Source organism: Callithrix jacchus, chromosome 1 (assembly GCF_049354715.1).
Source record: "Callithrix jacchus isolate 240 chromosome 1, calJac240_pri, whole genome shotgun sequence".
Taxonomy (NCBI): Eukaryota; Metazoa; Chordata; class Mammalia; order Primates; family Cebidae; genus Callithrix; species Callithrix jacchus.
This window is the reverse complement of record NC_133502.1, coordinates 209,503,217-209,515,485: the sequence shown is the minus strand read 5'-3', so window position 1 is coordinate 209,515,485 and position 12,269 is coordinate 209,503,217. Positions and strand designations below refer to the sequence as shown.

The 12,269-nt window shown below is 45.7% G+C and overlaps 1 protein-coding gene across 12 annotated transcripts in view; it reads left to right on the top strand.

Moving 5' to 3' along the window:
- FAM227A (family with sequence similarity 227 member A) overlaps window positions 1–12,269 on the top strand; it is a 55,721-nt gene that overhangs the window by 27,664 nt on the left and 15,788 nt on the right. For 11 of the 12 annotated variants that reach the window (XM_078340470.1, XM_078340469.1, XM_054241521.2 and 8 more), the window contains 2 exons: window positions 2,184–2,263; window positions 10,144–10,231. In XM_078340470.1, the coding sequence (XP_078196596.1) occupies window positions 2,184–2,263; window positions 10,144–10,231 (168 nt within the window). The remainder of the gene's footprint in view (window positions 1–2,183; window positions 2,264–10,143; window positions 10,232–12,269) is intronic. The other variant, XM_008979246.4, reaches the window with a different exon arrangement.

Below are 12,269 nucleotides of genomic sequence, written 5' to 3'. Positions count from 1 at the left end.
CAAATTCTTCATGTTTGTGGACTGGAATGTACAACACAATCATTGGGAGGCGGGGGATGGAATTTTGTATTGGAAATAGTAGATGCCCGATAATGAATGTGTACCTATGTGCCAGGCACTGTGCTGTGCTCTCTGCTCTGTCACCCAGGCTGGAGTGCGGTGGTGCGATCTCAACTCACTATAACCTCCGCCTCCCAGGTTCAAGCGATTCACCTGCCTTAACGTCCTGAGTAGCTGGGATCACAGGCACCCACTACCATGCCTGGCTTACTTTTCTATTTTTAGTAGAGACGGGGTTTCATCATGTTGGCCGCGCTGCTCTCAAACTCCTGACCTCAAATGATCCACCCGCCTTGGCCTCCCAGAGTGCTGGGCTTACAGGCGTGAGCCACCGTGCCCTGCCAGCCCATTTTATTTCATCCTCACAACAACCTGCTGTGGCACACACTGAGTCCACTTCACAGATGAGGAAACTAAAGCTCAAAGAAGCAACTTGTCCAAGGTCGACTTTTTTATTTCACCCAGAAGACTCTGAGCTCTGGGTGCCAGGCAACCTACCCAGCACTGGGAACACGGTGGTGGAGGCAAGCCCAGTCCCCCTGTGGCAGGGCCAGGGAGGCCCAGAATCAGGGCTTCTGCCTGGAAAGGTTTGTGTCTTTGCCCAGGAAGGAATTCAAGGACGAGCTGGTTGTAGAAGAAAGCAGCTCATCTTGACTATTGCGGCCCTCTGGCAGCTTCTGAAGAGCAGGGCTACCCCATAAGCAGTGTGTGGAGAAGAGCAGCTCAGGGGCAGCGTTCTGCAGGCTCCTTTATACCCACTTTTAATTACAAAGGGACAGGTTATTCAGAAATTTCTGGAGAAAGAGGTGGTAAATTCCAGGTCCAGTCATTGCTAGGCATGGATAAACTGTCCTGATGCTGGTGGGCATGGCTTATGGAGACAGTCTTCAATTAGATCCGGAGTAGAGTTCCGCTTCCTACCTCACCTTCTTACCATCTAGTGGGAAATTCAGGCAACATAGCTGCCCTGCAGGGGATTTAGGCACTGCAATGGGGAATTGAGAGGGGTAAGGCAGCAGGGGGAGGTGGACCCAGTCCAGCCCTGAGAAGGTCAGTGTGTGGCGTTTGAGCTGAGATTTGAAGAGTGTGTTGGTCTGAGGACCCGCAGCACCAGCATCTCTCCAGATCAGCTGACTCCGACCCTGCAGTTTATCAAGATTTCCAGTGATCTAGAAGCACATTCTAGTTTGAGAAGCCCTGGTTTAGGGCACAGAGGAAGAGAATGCCTGCACCCCTAGGAGCAGAGCACGGTGATAGTTATTAGCTGGAAATTACAATAGCGATGACTTACTCAGGGCCAGACACTTTTACCTGTTAGCCCTCTAGGCATTTCCATTTCCTGACCCCTTCATAGGTGTGGTTTCCCTAAGGTCATCATGCATGCTCAGAGAGGTTTTTTCTTTTTCTTTTTGTGGGGCAGAGTCTCTGTTGCCCAGGCTGGAGTGCAGTGGCGTGATCTCGGCTCCCTGTATGTAACCTCTGCCTTCCAGGTTCAAGCAATTCTCAAGCCTCAGCCTCCTGAGTAATTGGGATTACAGGCATGTCCCAGCTAATTTTTGTATTTTTAGTAGAGACGGGGTTTCACCATGTTGCCCAGGCTGGTCTCAATCTCCTGAGCTCAAGTGATCCGGCCACCTCAGCCTCCCAAAGTGCTGGGATTACAGGCATGAGTCACCATTCCTGGCCAACTTGAGGAGTTTTTTCAAAGTGAAGAAAAAACCCAAAAGTTACGTGAGTTTAATGACATTTTAATGAATATTAAATTTAATGGCTATGAGTTTGATCGATTGCTTCTTAAGCATTTAAGCATTTCAGTTTTTCAGAGTTCTGAATTGGTTTTTCTTCTGAAGCCAGTCCTTTTTTCCCTGTGGGTTGAGTGTCTGCCCTGTGCACAGGGCTGTGCACACATTATTTCCTTTCCTTGGTGCATCAGCCCTAGAGGGAGATAGTATTCACAGTCCAACAGGATCAGGGTAACTTGCCCCGCAGGTGGAGTCAATAGAGAGACTCTAGTTCTGGTGGGTATCACTCTCTCCAGAAACGAGGCTGTCTCAAGCTCCTGGGCTGCAATCTTCATTGCCCCATGACAAGAGGTACTAATAACAGCTTTTCTCCTTCTCTAGAAAGGGAGTTTTCTTTGTTTACTGGTAAGAGAGCCTTATTCCAGAAGCCAGCCCAGAGCAGGAAATTCTACCACCCTCAGGTAAGTGGGGAGGCACAGACCAGGATCCCTTGGGCCCCAGGCCCCATAAGCTTCAGAAACCCTGGGTTCTTCTGGAGCATCAGTGGCCTCCTGTTGCGTATATCTGTACCCCTTGCCCGGGTCTAAGCCATCTTCTAAGTAAGAACCCCGGGAGGCCTCCAGGCCTCAGTGCAGCAATTGAGAAGAGAGAGGGAAGGAACCAGATTTTCAGTATAGGCTGCAATGCAAGATGCTTTTACTTATTTTTTTTTTTTCTCTACTAATTCTCATGGCAAACCTGAAACCTAGCAGTCATCCCTGACACCTACTTTCTCCTCTGCCTTATTGATCTTCCTAGATGTACCTCCCAGAACTTGCTCTTCCACTCCCACCACCCTAGTTTGAGCTCCCATCACTACTGCAGTGGCACCTAACTGCTCTCCCTCAGCTTCTCAGACACCTCTAGGGCCATCTTTTCAAAGTACAAAGTTCAAAGTATATCATCCCATCACCACTTGACCCTATCCTAACCCCACACCCTAAAAACCCTACTTCCAGGCTGGACACTGTGACTCGTGCCTGTAATCCCAGCACTTTGGGAGGCTGAGGCAGTCAGATCACTTGAGGCCAGGAGTTCAAGACCAGCCTGGTCCACGTGCTGAAACCCCGTCTCTACTAAAAATACAAAAATTAGCCAGGTTTGGTGTAATGCACCTGTAGTCCCAGCTACTCAGGAGGCTGAGGTATCAGAATCGCTTGAACCCGGGAGGCAGAGGTTGCAATGAGCTGAGATCACACCACTGCACTCCATCCTGGGTGACAGGGTAAGACTTGTCTCAAAAAAAAAAAAAAAATCCTACTTCCAGCCAATAAAGCAATACTCTCCAAACCCCAGAAGGCTTCCTCTAGCCTTTGGGTAACTGATCTGCCCCAAGCCCTTCTCCACCTTCCTGGACTCGCAGGGGTCCTGCCACAGAGGATTTATTTCAGTTCCTTGTGTACCATACTCCTTCCCTATATGTGGCCTCTGTACCTCCTGTTCTTCTTGTCCCAGGCAAGCTCCCATCACCACTGCCATTGTCATGGTCAGCATCTCTTCCCAACTTCCAAGTCCAGAGACATTAGTAACATGCAGTTAACCAAATGCCACAAATAAAGGCCTACTTTTTTTTTCAAAGACCTGGAAAAAAGTAAAAATCCAGGGCATGGTTTAGCAAACTATGAATCGGACCTTCCAATGCCTGGGTTTTTTTTGTTTTTTTTTTTTGAGTCAGAGTCGCTCTCTGTCACCTAGGCTGGAATGCAATGGCACAATCTCAGATCACTGCAACCTCCACCTCCTGGGTTCAAGTGATTCTCCTGCCTCAGCCTCCCAAGTAGCTGGGACTACAGGTGCACACCACCATGCCCGGCTAATTTTTTGTATATTTAGTAGAGACGGGGTTTCACTGTGCTAGCCAGGATGTCTCGATCTCCTGACCTTGTGATCAACCTGCCTTGGCCTCTCAAAGTGCTGGGATTACAGGCATGAGCCACCTCTCCCAGCCTCACTGCCTGTTTTTGAAAATAAAACTTTATTGGCACACAGCCATGGCCATTCATTTACTATTGTCTACAACTACCTTTGCACTGAAACAGCAAAGTTGAGTACTTGCAATAGAGACTTTGTGACCTGCAAAGCCGAATATTTATCATCTGGCTCTTTGCAGAAAAAAACAGTCTGCCAACCCCTGGTCTAGGAGATACATAGTCATCCTTCCATCTCAGTTCAGGTTCTTGCAGGGAGAGAAAAAAACATTTCATTTACCCTCTTAGGCAAAGTATATGGAGCCCTACAAGTTAAACTGACAAAAGATAGACAGTTTAACAGGAGAAAGGCATTCAAATTTTATTTGATGTTAATATTTTTACATGACACAGGGCTTCATAGGAAAATAGTGAAAACCTCAAAGAAGTGGCTAGGTCTGATAGTTCACATACCACCCTAACAAAGAGCAATTAATTGTGAGATGTGACAAGACAAAGAAAAAGAGGTTTGGGCTTCTAGGGATGGTAAATTGTGGGAAAGTAAATATATGGGGGAAACTAATCTAATGGAAGATAAGGATTATTTCAGTAAGATTTGTATATGCAGATTCAGGGGGTGCTATCTCCAGTGAAAAGTTGTCTCTTCTTCCTGGTATGGGAGATGGGAGTGGGGGACAGCTTCACAAAGGGAAATTTCTGCTTTGCTTTTAGATGGAAAGTGGGATTGTAAAGAGCTCTTCCTGCATCTGCTGTTTCTCAATTGCCTTCAGCTCAAAGTAATTCTTATGTCAGAGTGGCCTATTTTGGGATGGCAGATTCTGACCCCCTTCACTGTCATCCTCAGGGTCAGCTTTCTGCCTCTCTGGGCTGGATAAGGTTACTTGTTATATATGCCAATGTCCCTTTCCTTCAAAGCAGTCATGTAATTATGTGGTCATTACCCTGATCATGGCTGTTTCCCTCACTGATCTTTTTTTTTTAATTGGTTTATTCTTTTAGAGACAGGGTCTCACTCTGTTACTCAGGCTAGAGTGCAGTGGTGTGATCATAGCTCACTGCAGCCTCAACCTCCTGGATTCAAGTGATCCTACTGCCTCAACCTCCTGAGTAGCTGGAACTACAGGTGCATGTCACCATGCCCAGCTAATTAAAAAAATTTTTTTTAGTAGAGATGGGGTCTTGCCATGTTGCCCAAGTTGGTCTTGAACTCCTAGTTCATGCAGTCCTCCCACCTCAGCCTGCTGAAGCACTTTAATTATTTGTGTGAGCCACTAGGCCCAACCTCCCCAGTAATCTTTAAACCCTAGGCAACATTCCCACTTCTAGTACCTGAATGCCTCATTTCTAATGACATACTTCCTTAACAAATGGTACCTGAGGCTTGATTCATTAAGACAGCCCCCTCCTCTGTTTGGTCCAGGGTTAGTAGTGTTTCCACTCTGGAACATTCTCCAAGGGGAGGTTTGGGATGGGTATGGGTGTACCTTTCTTTTGTAAAGTGGTAAAAGGCTGTTGTGAATGCCTGTACATACTCAGGACAATTCCTTCCAGGAAGCATTTTGAAAGGAAAGCTAAGGATCTGGAAATGGATGTTCTCAGAACTGTCAGTCCCGTTAGTCCTTGGAAAGTCTTCGTGTCCCCACAGGGTTTGAAGATCTCTGCTTAAAAATCTGTTCTTGGCCGGGCACGGTGGCTCACACCTGTAATCCCAGCACTTTGGGAGGCCAAGGCAGGCAGATCACTTGAGGTCAGGAGTTCAAGACCAGTCTGGCCAACATAGTGAAACCCCCATCTCTACTAAAAATACAAAAATTAGTTGGGCGTGGTCATGGGCGTCTGTAATCCCAGCTACTCAGGAGGCTGAGGCAGGAGAATTGCTTGAACCTTGGGGGTGGAGGTTGTAGTAAGCAGAGGTCACACCTCTCCACTCCAGCCTGGGCAACAGTTATTGCTGTTCTATCTCTTTTACCTCCTAGAACAGACCTAACACAAAGAAGACACTTAACAATATTTCTGGACTTGGTGAATGAGGTCATCTATGTAAACTCTTGCCCATTCTTAGCATATTATGATGCTCTGTAAACGTCAGTTCCCAAAAAGCACAGATGAAACAGGTGCTGCAGAAGAACAGCCACCACTCAGAGACCAATACCAAAATATTATTCAGTGTTTGGGTACTGCCTGTCACAACAGCTTGAAACAAATGTGTGTTCTTTGTACTGAAATACATAAACTCTTCTGACAGTTATTTCAGGAACCCAGTTAAGAGATTCCATTTACTGCCCCCAAAATAGAAATAATCAAAAACTGAAACCTTGAGCACAGCTGAAGTTTCAATGGGTAAACCAGGATAGAGGGAGTAATTGGGTTTTGTGGTGGGGATAGAGCCTCTCTTGTCAAGAGCAGACACATTTTCCCATCTGCTCAATGAAAGCACTGGCTGTGTTCAAAATATGCTTTTCATGGCAATTGTCTGTCTGAGAGTCCACAATTCAGGGGAATGAGATGCAATTACTTTAGGTCTCTGACCTGCTGTCTGCCCTTCTCTTGGTTTTTTTTTTTTGTTGTTGTTTTTTTTTTTGAGACGGAGTTTCACTCTTGTTACCCAGGCTGGAGTGCAATGGCACGATCTCAGCTCACTGCAACCTCCGTTTCCTAGGTTGAGGCAATTCTCCTGCCTCAGCCTCCTGCGTAGCTGGGATTACAGGCATGCACCACCATGCCCAGCTAATTTTTTGTTTTTAGTAGAGATGGGGTTTCACCATGTTGACCAGGATGGTCTCGATCTCTTGACCTTGTGATCCACCGGCCTTGGCCTCCCAAAGTGCTGGGATTACAGGCTTGAGCCACCGTGCCCGGCCCTGTTCTCTTGTTTAAGTGTTAGGGATTTGCACAGTGGGAATGAAAAAGTACCAAACCACAGAGCTGGCTTCTGCAATGAGACCAGCTATCAATGAGGACACCTACCTATTAGAGACTGAGTCATTTGTTCATTTAATAAATATTTTTAAAGATAGAACAGTTTTAGGAAATGGAATCTGAGGGAGAAAATGATAGGGAGGGAGAAAACCAGGGAGATGCAAAGGGCAGAGGGCAGGATATTCTCCCCTGCCTCCTTGTGTCTCCCTTTCCTAGCTCCCAGGTCCCAAACCTGGAGAAAGAAGTAGTCGAGAGACTGGACTATCAAATTAGGCACGGATTAGAATCCTAGCTCTTAGCCTGGCCAACATGGTAAAACCGTGTCTGTACTAAAAGCACAAAAATTAGGTGGGTGTTGTGGCATGCACCTGTGGGCCTAGCTAGTTGGGGGACTGAGGTATGAGAATCGCTTGAACCCGGGAAGCAGAGGTCGCAGTGAGCTGAGATCATGCCACTGCACTCCAGCCTGGGTGACAGAGTGAGAACCTGTCTCAAAAAAAAAAAAAAAAAAAAGAGTCCTAGTGCTCAGATGAGTCATTTCATCTCCCTGAACCTCAGTTTTTCTTATCGGTAAAATGTATACCTAGAGAAGTCAGTCACAATGTGGGTGTTAAATATCTTATATGCAAACATTCAGCAAACAGCATAGCAGAGTAAGAACTCAGTAAACATGAGCTCTTATATTATACAAGGGTGATATCTAGAGAAACACAGCCGGAAATTAGGAAAAGTGATGTCTTTGAGCCAGGAAGGCATACATTTCAGGACCCCCTTTCCCCATTACATATGTCAGGTGCAAACATGGATTATTAGGATCCTGGGCTTTGTCTCTGGGAAGATGATGAGCTGGCTAGAAACTACATTGTCAGGGTCCAAGGACATTCCTGGGCTGAGACCTTGGACATAGGTCCTTGCAGGGGACAGGGAGGGAATATATATATACATATATATTCAGGTTTTGTAGAGCCAAAAAGGAAAAAAAGGCAGTGAAAGAAGGCCACTGTAAGGAGGAATCATCATCAGACTTCTCAGTTGCAGACAATAGAATCCACTCAAGCTACTTTAAGTAGAAAGAAATGTATTGAGATGGGGCTTCTCCATGTTGGTCAGGCTGAGGCAGGAGAATCACTTGAACCCAGGAGGCGGAGGCAGCAGTGAGCCGAGATCGTGCCATTGCACTCCAGCCGGGGCAAGAGCGAGACTCTGTCTCAAAAAAAAAAGAATGAGCATTGATGCTTCATTGAGCCCTGGGAGTGTTTTCCTTGCAACCACTTCAACACTATAAAAATCAGTAGCTGTTGGACAGCCAGCTGCATGATGTCTGGGAAGTCCCTTCAGCTTTCTCCTGCCCATTCAAATATCACATTTCTATAAAAGCAAATGGTTGTTGTTGAGGCTGGTGGACTGCTTGTCTGCCACTTGGTGGGCCATCTGTTTAACATTGCCAAACTCCTACTCATCCTTCAAGACAGAATGCAAGTGTCTTCTCTCCTTGGAAGGCCTCCAGCTCTCGCCCCGACAGAATCCAGCTCTAGCTTCCCGTGATACTCTCCTCACACTGCTTATAGCCAACTATGAGTTGTTTCCCAATATCCCCTTGTCTCCTTCACCTATGAAAAAAAAAACACCTCTGATTTTTTGCTGGGCATATACCTGGCCAAAATAAAGCATATATTTTCTAGCCTCCCCTACTTCTGTGTGTGGCCATTTGACTAAGATCCAGTTAATGAAATACAAGTGGATGTGTCATGTGGCAGTTTCTGGAAACTTTCCTTAAAAACCAGCTTTATCTCTTTGTCCTTTCCTCCCTCCTGCTGCCTAGAATGTGAATGTGATAGCAGGAGCTCCAGATGCCTTCCTGGACCCTAAAAACATGGCTGGGTGTGATAGCTCACACCTGTAATCCCAGCACTTTGAGAGGCTGAATCAGGCAGATCACCGGGGGTCAGGAGTTTGAGACCAGCCTGGCCAACGTGGTGAAACTGTCCTCAAAATACAAAATCAGTCAGGTATAGTGGCACACACCTAAAATCCCAGCTACTTAGGAGGCTGAGGCAAGAGAATTACTTGAACCAAGGAGGTGAAGGTTGTAGTGGGCCAAGATCATGCCATTCCGCTTCTGCCTAGGCGGCAAGAGCAAAACTCTGTCTCAAAAAAAAAAAAGAACAAGGGTCTTATCTGAAACCGTGCTCTGGAAGAAGTCAGAATCTGTCCGGGTGCCGTGGCTCACTCCTATAAGCCCAGCACTTTGGGAGGCTGAGGCAGGAGAATCACTTGAGGTCAGGAGTTTAAGACGAACCAGGCCAACATGGTGAAACCCCATCTCTACTAAAAGAACAAAAATTAGATGGGCAGAGTGGTGGTCACCTGTAATCCCAGCTTGGGAAACTGAGGCAGGAGAATTGATTGAATCCCGGGAGGGAAAGTTTACAGTGAGCCGAAATTGCACCATTGTAGTTCAGCCTCAGCAACAGAGCAAGATTCCATCTCAAAAACAAAAATCAGAATCCCTGAGGATTTAGCACCACCAGTGCTTAGAAACACCGTATGAGCCCAGGCTTGCCTGCCTTCAGGCTTTTATGTGAGAAATTTCTTTCTTTCTTTTTATTTATTTATTTTAAGACAAGCTCTTGCTCTGTCACCCAGGCTGGAGTGCAGTGGTACAGTCATGGCCTACTGCAGCCTCAACCTCCCAGGCTCAAGCGATCCTCCCACCTCTGCCTCCCAAATAGCTGGGACTACAGGTGCACACCACTATATGCTTGGCTAATTTTTTTTTTTTTTTTTTTTGTAGAGACAAGGTCTCACTATGTTGTCCAGGTTGGTGGGAGAGAAATTTCTACCTATTTTGAGCCACTGTTATTTTGAGTCTCTGTCACATTCAAACATAATCCTAACTTCTGTAGCCTCTCTATAACAAATACGGGATGCCTGCCACACTTTAGTGTAACTATTTACTGTTATCTCCCCTGCTCGAAGGGAAGCGCCTCAAGTCAGGGGCTCGATTTCATTGTTTGCCCAGTGCAGACACAGTAGTAGTTGCCCAGTGAAACATTTGCTGAGAAAAGTGATTGCATAAAGGATGATAGCAATGTTTTTGGAGCACTCACCAGGAGCACTCACGTAATTTGCATATATTAGCTGACTTAATCCCACAAGGAAACCAAAGTGGTGAAGAGGTTTGATGACTTGGCCTCAGATCTCTGGCTGTTGAGTGAGAGAATGGGGACTGGAACCCTGGTTGGCCTGGGTCCCAGCCCATGTGTTTTCCACATCAGCCACTACTGTCTGCTGTGCTCCTGAGAGGACCTGAAAAATCCTCTACATGTTCCTTTGCTGAGAACAATAAGAAAAAGCAAAGAAATTGCATGTATTATTTTTTTGTATTTTTCTGACTACCAACTTTATTTTGTTCTCTCTCCCTCTCTTTCTCCCTCTCTCTCTGTCTCCTGAAGTCTTTTAGTGCAAATTCACCCAATGAAAAAGCCTCTTCGGCCAAGCAGAACTCAGAAAAAAGTTCACAAATACAGAACACTGCAAAAGGTATATTGACTACCAAAAAGGGAAATGTAGACTGAGTTATTATCTCCAAAACCCTGGTTTCTTGAGTTTGTTTGAACAGAATTTGCTACCGGACTCTGTACTTGGGGTTCCACCCTGGGTGTTGGCACCAAGTACTATTTTATGAAAAGGTGCAAATGTCTTTTCACTTCAGCAAGCACTGATTAAGTTCCACTTTTGTGGTGTTGAGGTCAGTACAGTGCTAATATCTGTGGGGAAGAGAGGTTGTTGACACTAGAAGAAAATAAATTTAAGACATGATGACTGCTTCTCTCCCCCACCAGAAACCAGTAATTACTAAGGTTGGAAGTAATTTCACCCAGGTCTTAATCTATAAAGGTGACTCAGTGATAGCACAGAGAGGTCAGTGCCATTGAAAGAAAAGTTCAATGTTACTTGCAGTTCCCCCTGGAAATTCCCCCTGGAAATTGCAAGTAACATTAAATTCAACACACCATGCATTCAGAGCCTGGGGGGAGGCACCAGTGCTGGTCAGGAGGCAGAAAGGAACATGGAGAAGGTATAGGCCACACTCTTTTTTGAAGTTTCATTAGGAAAGACAAAGAAAGTCATGGTAACTAGTTTAGGATTAGCTGGGTGCAGTGGGATTAGTTGGGATTACACCTGTAATCCCAACATTTTGGGAGGCCAAGGCAAGAGGATTGCTTGAGCCCAGAAGTTCAAGACTGGCCTGAGAAACATAGTGAGACCCTGTCTCTACAAAAAAAAAAAAAAAAAAAAATTTAAAACTGGGCACTGTGGATGCACATCTGTACTCCCAGCTACTAAGGAGGCTGAGGTGGGAGGCTCTCTTGAGTCCCAGAGGTTGAGACTGCAGTGAGTCATGATTGAGCATTTAATGAATATTTACTATATGCCAGGTACTATGCCAAACCTTATGCAAACAGCCTGGGTGACAGTGAGACCCTGTCTCAAAAAAATTTTTTTAAGTTTAGAATTGGCTGGGTTGAATAATTCCAGTGGGCTCTAAGGCATAGGGGCTGTCGTTGGCTTGGTGTGTGAGTTAGATAGAGTTGGTTCAGAGTGTGGCCTCTGGATTGCAGGAGAGGTGTATAAGCAACTTTGTCTGTTAGTCTAGCCCTGTAATTAATGGATGGCAAACAGACAAATACAGAATATAAGAAAACATTGAACAGGAACTCTTAAGTATCATTCCAGGTAATTTTTATTTATTTATTTTTTTTATTGCGACGTAGTCTCGCTCTGTCGCCCAAGCTGGCGTGCAGTGGCATGATCTCAGCTCACTGCAACCTCCACCTCCCGGGTTCAAGCAATTCTCCTGCCTCAGCATCCCAAGTAGCTGGGACTACAGGTCCGCGCCACCACACCCAGCTAATTTCTTTGTATTTTTGCTAGAGATGGGGTTTCACCATGTTAGCCAGGCTGATCTCAAACTCCTGACCAAGTGATCCACCCACCTCGGCCTCCCAAAGTGCTGGGATTATAAGCATGAGCCACTGCGCCCAGCCAGGTAATTTCACTCATTATTATTATTTAAACTTTATTCTTTTTCTTGAGGGAGAAATGGCAGCTCAGAGAAGTTAGTATGTGAATTATGTGTCAATAAAACTGTTAAAGAAACAGCCTAGGGACCACTGATCAAGAGGTTTAGCTAGGGCCCTAAATAGAGGTAAATATTTGCAGGAAACTTTGCAAGTCCCCCAGAGTTTACATATATATTCAATTAATGAAGACCCATGTGTCAAAGAGGAATTGCTAAGGGAAATTAGAAAATATTTTAACTGAATGAAATGAGACCATCATTTCTAATATGAGCATTTATTTAAGGCTAGAGGCTACCCCCTAAACTGCTTTAGCCGGGCACAGTGGCTCACACCTGTAACCCCAGCACTTTGGGAGGCCAAGGTGGGCAGGTCACTTGAGGCCAAGAGTTTGAGACAAGCTTGGTCAACATGGTGAAACCCCATCTCTACTAAAACTACGAAATTTAACTGGGCATGGTGGCGCACACCTGCAGTTCCAACTACTCAGGAGGCTG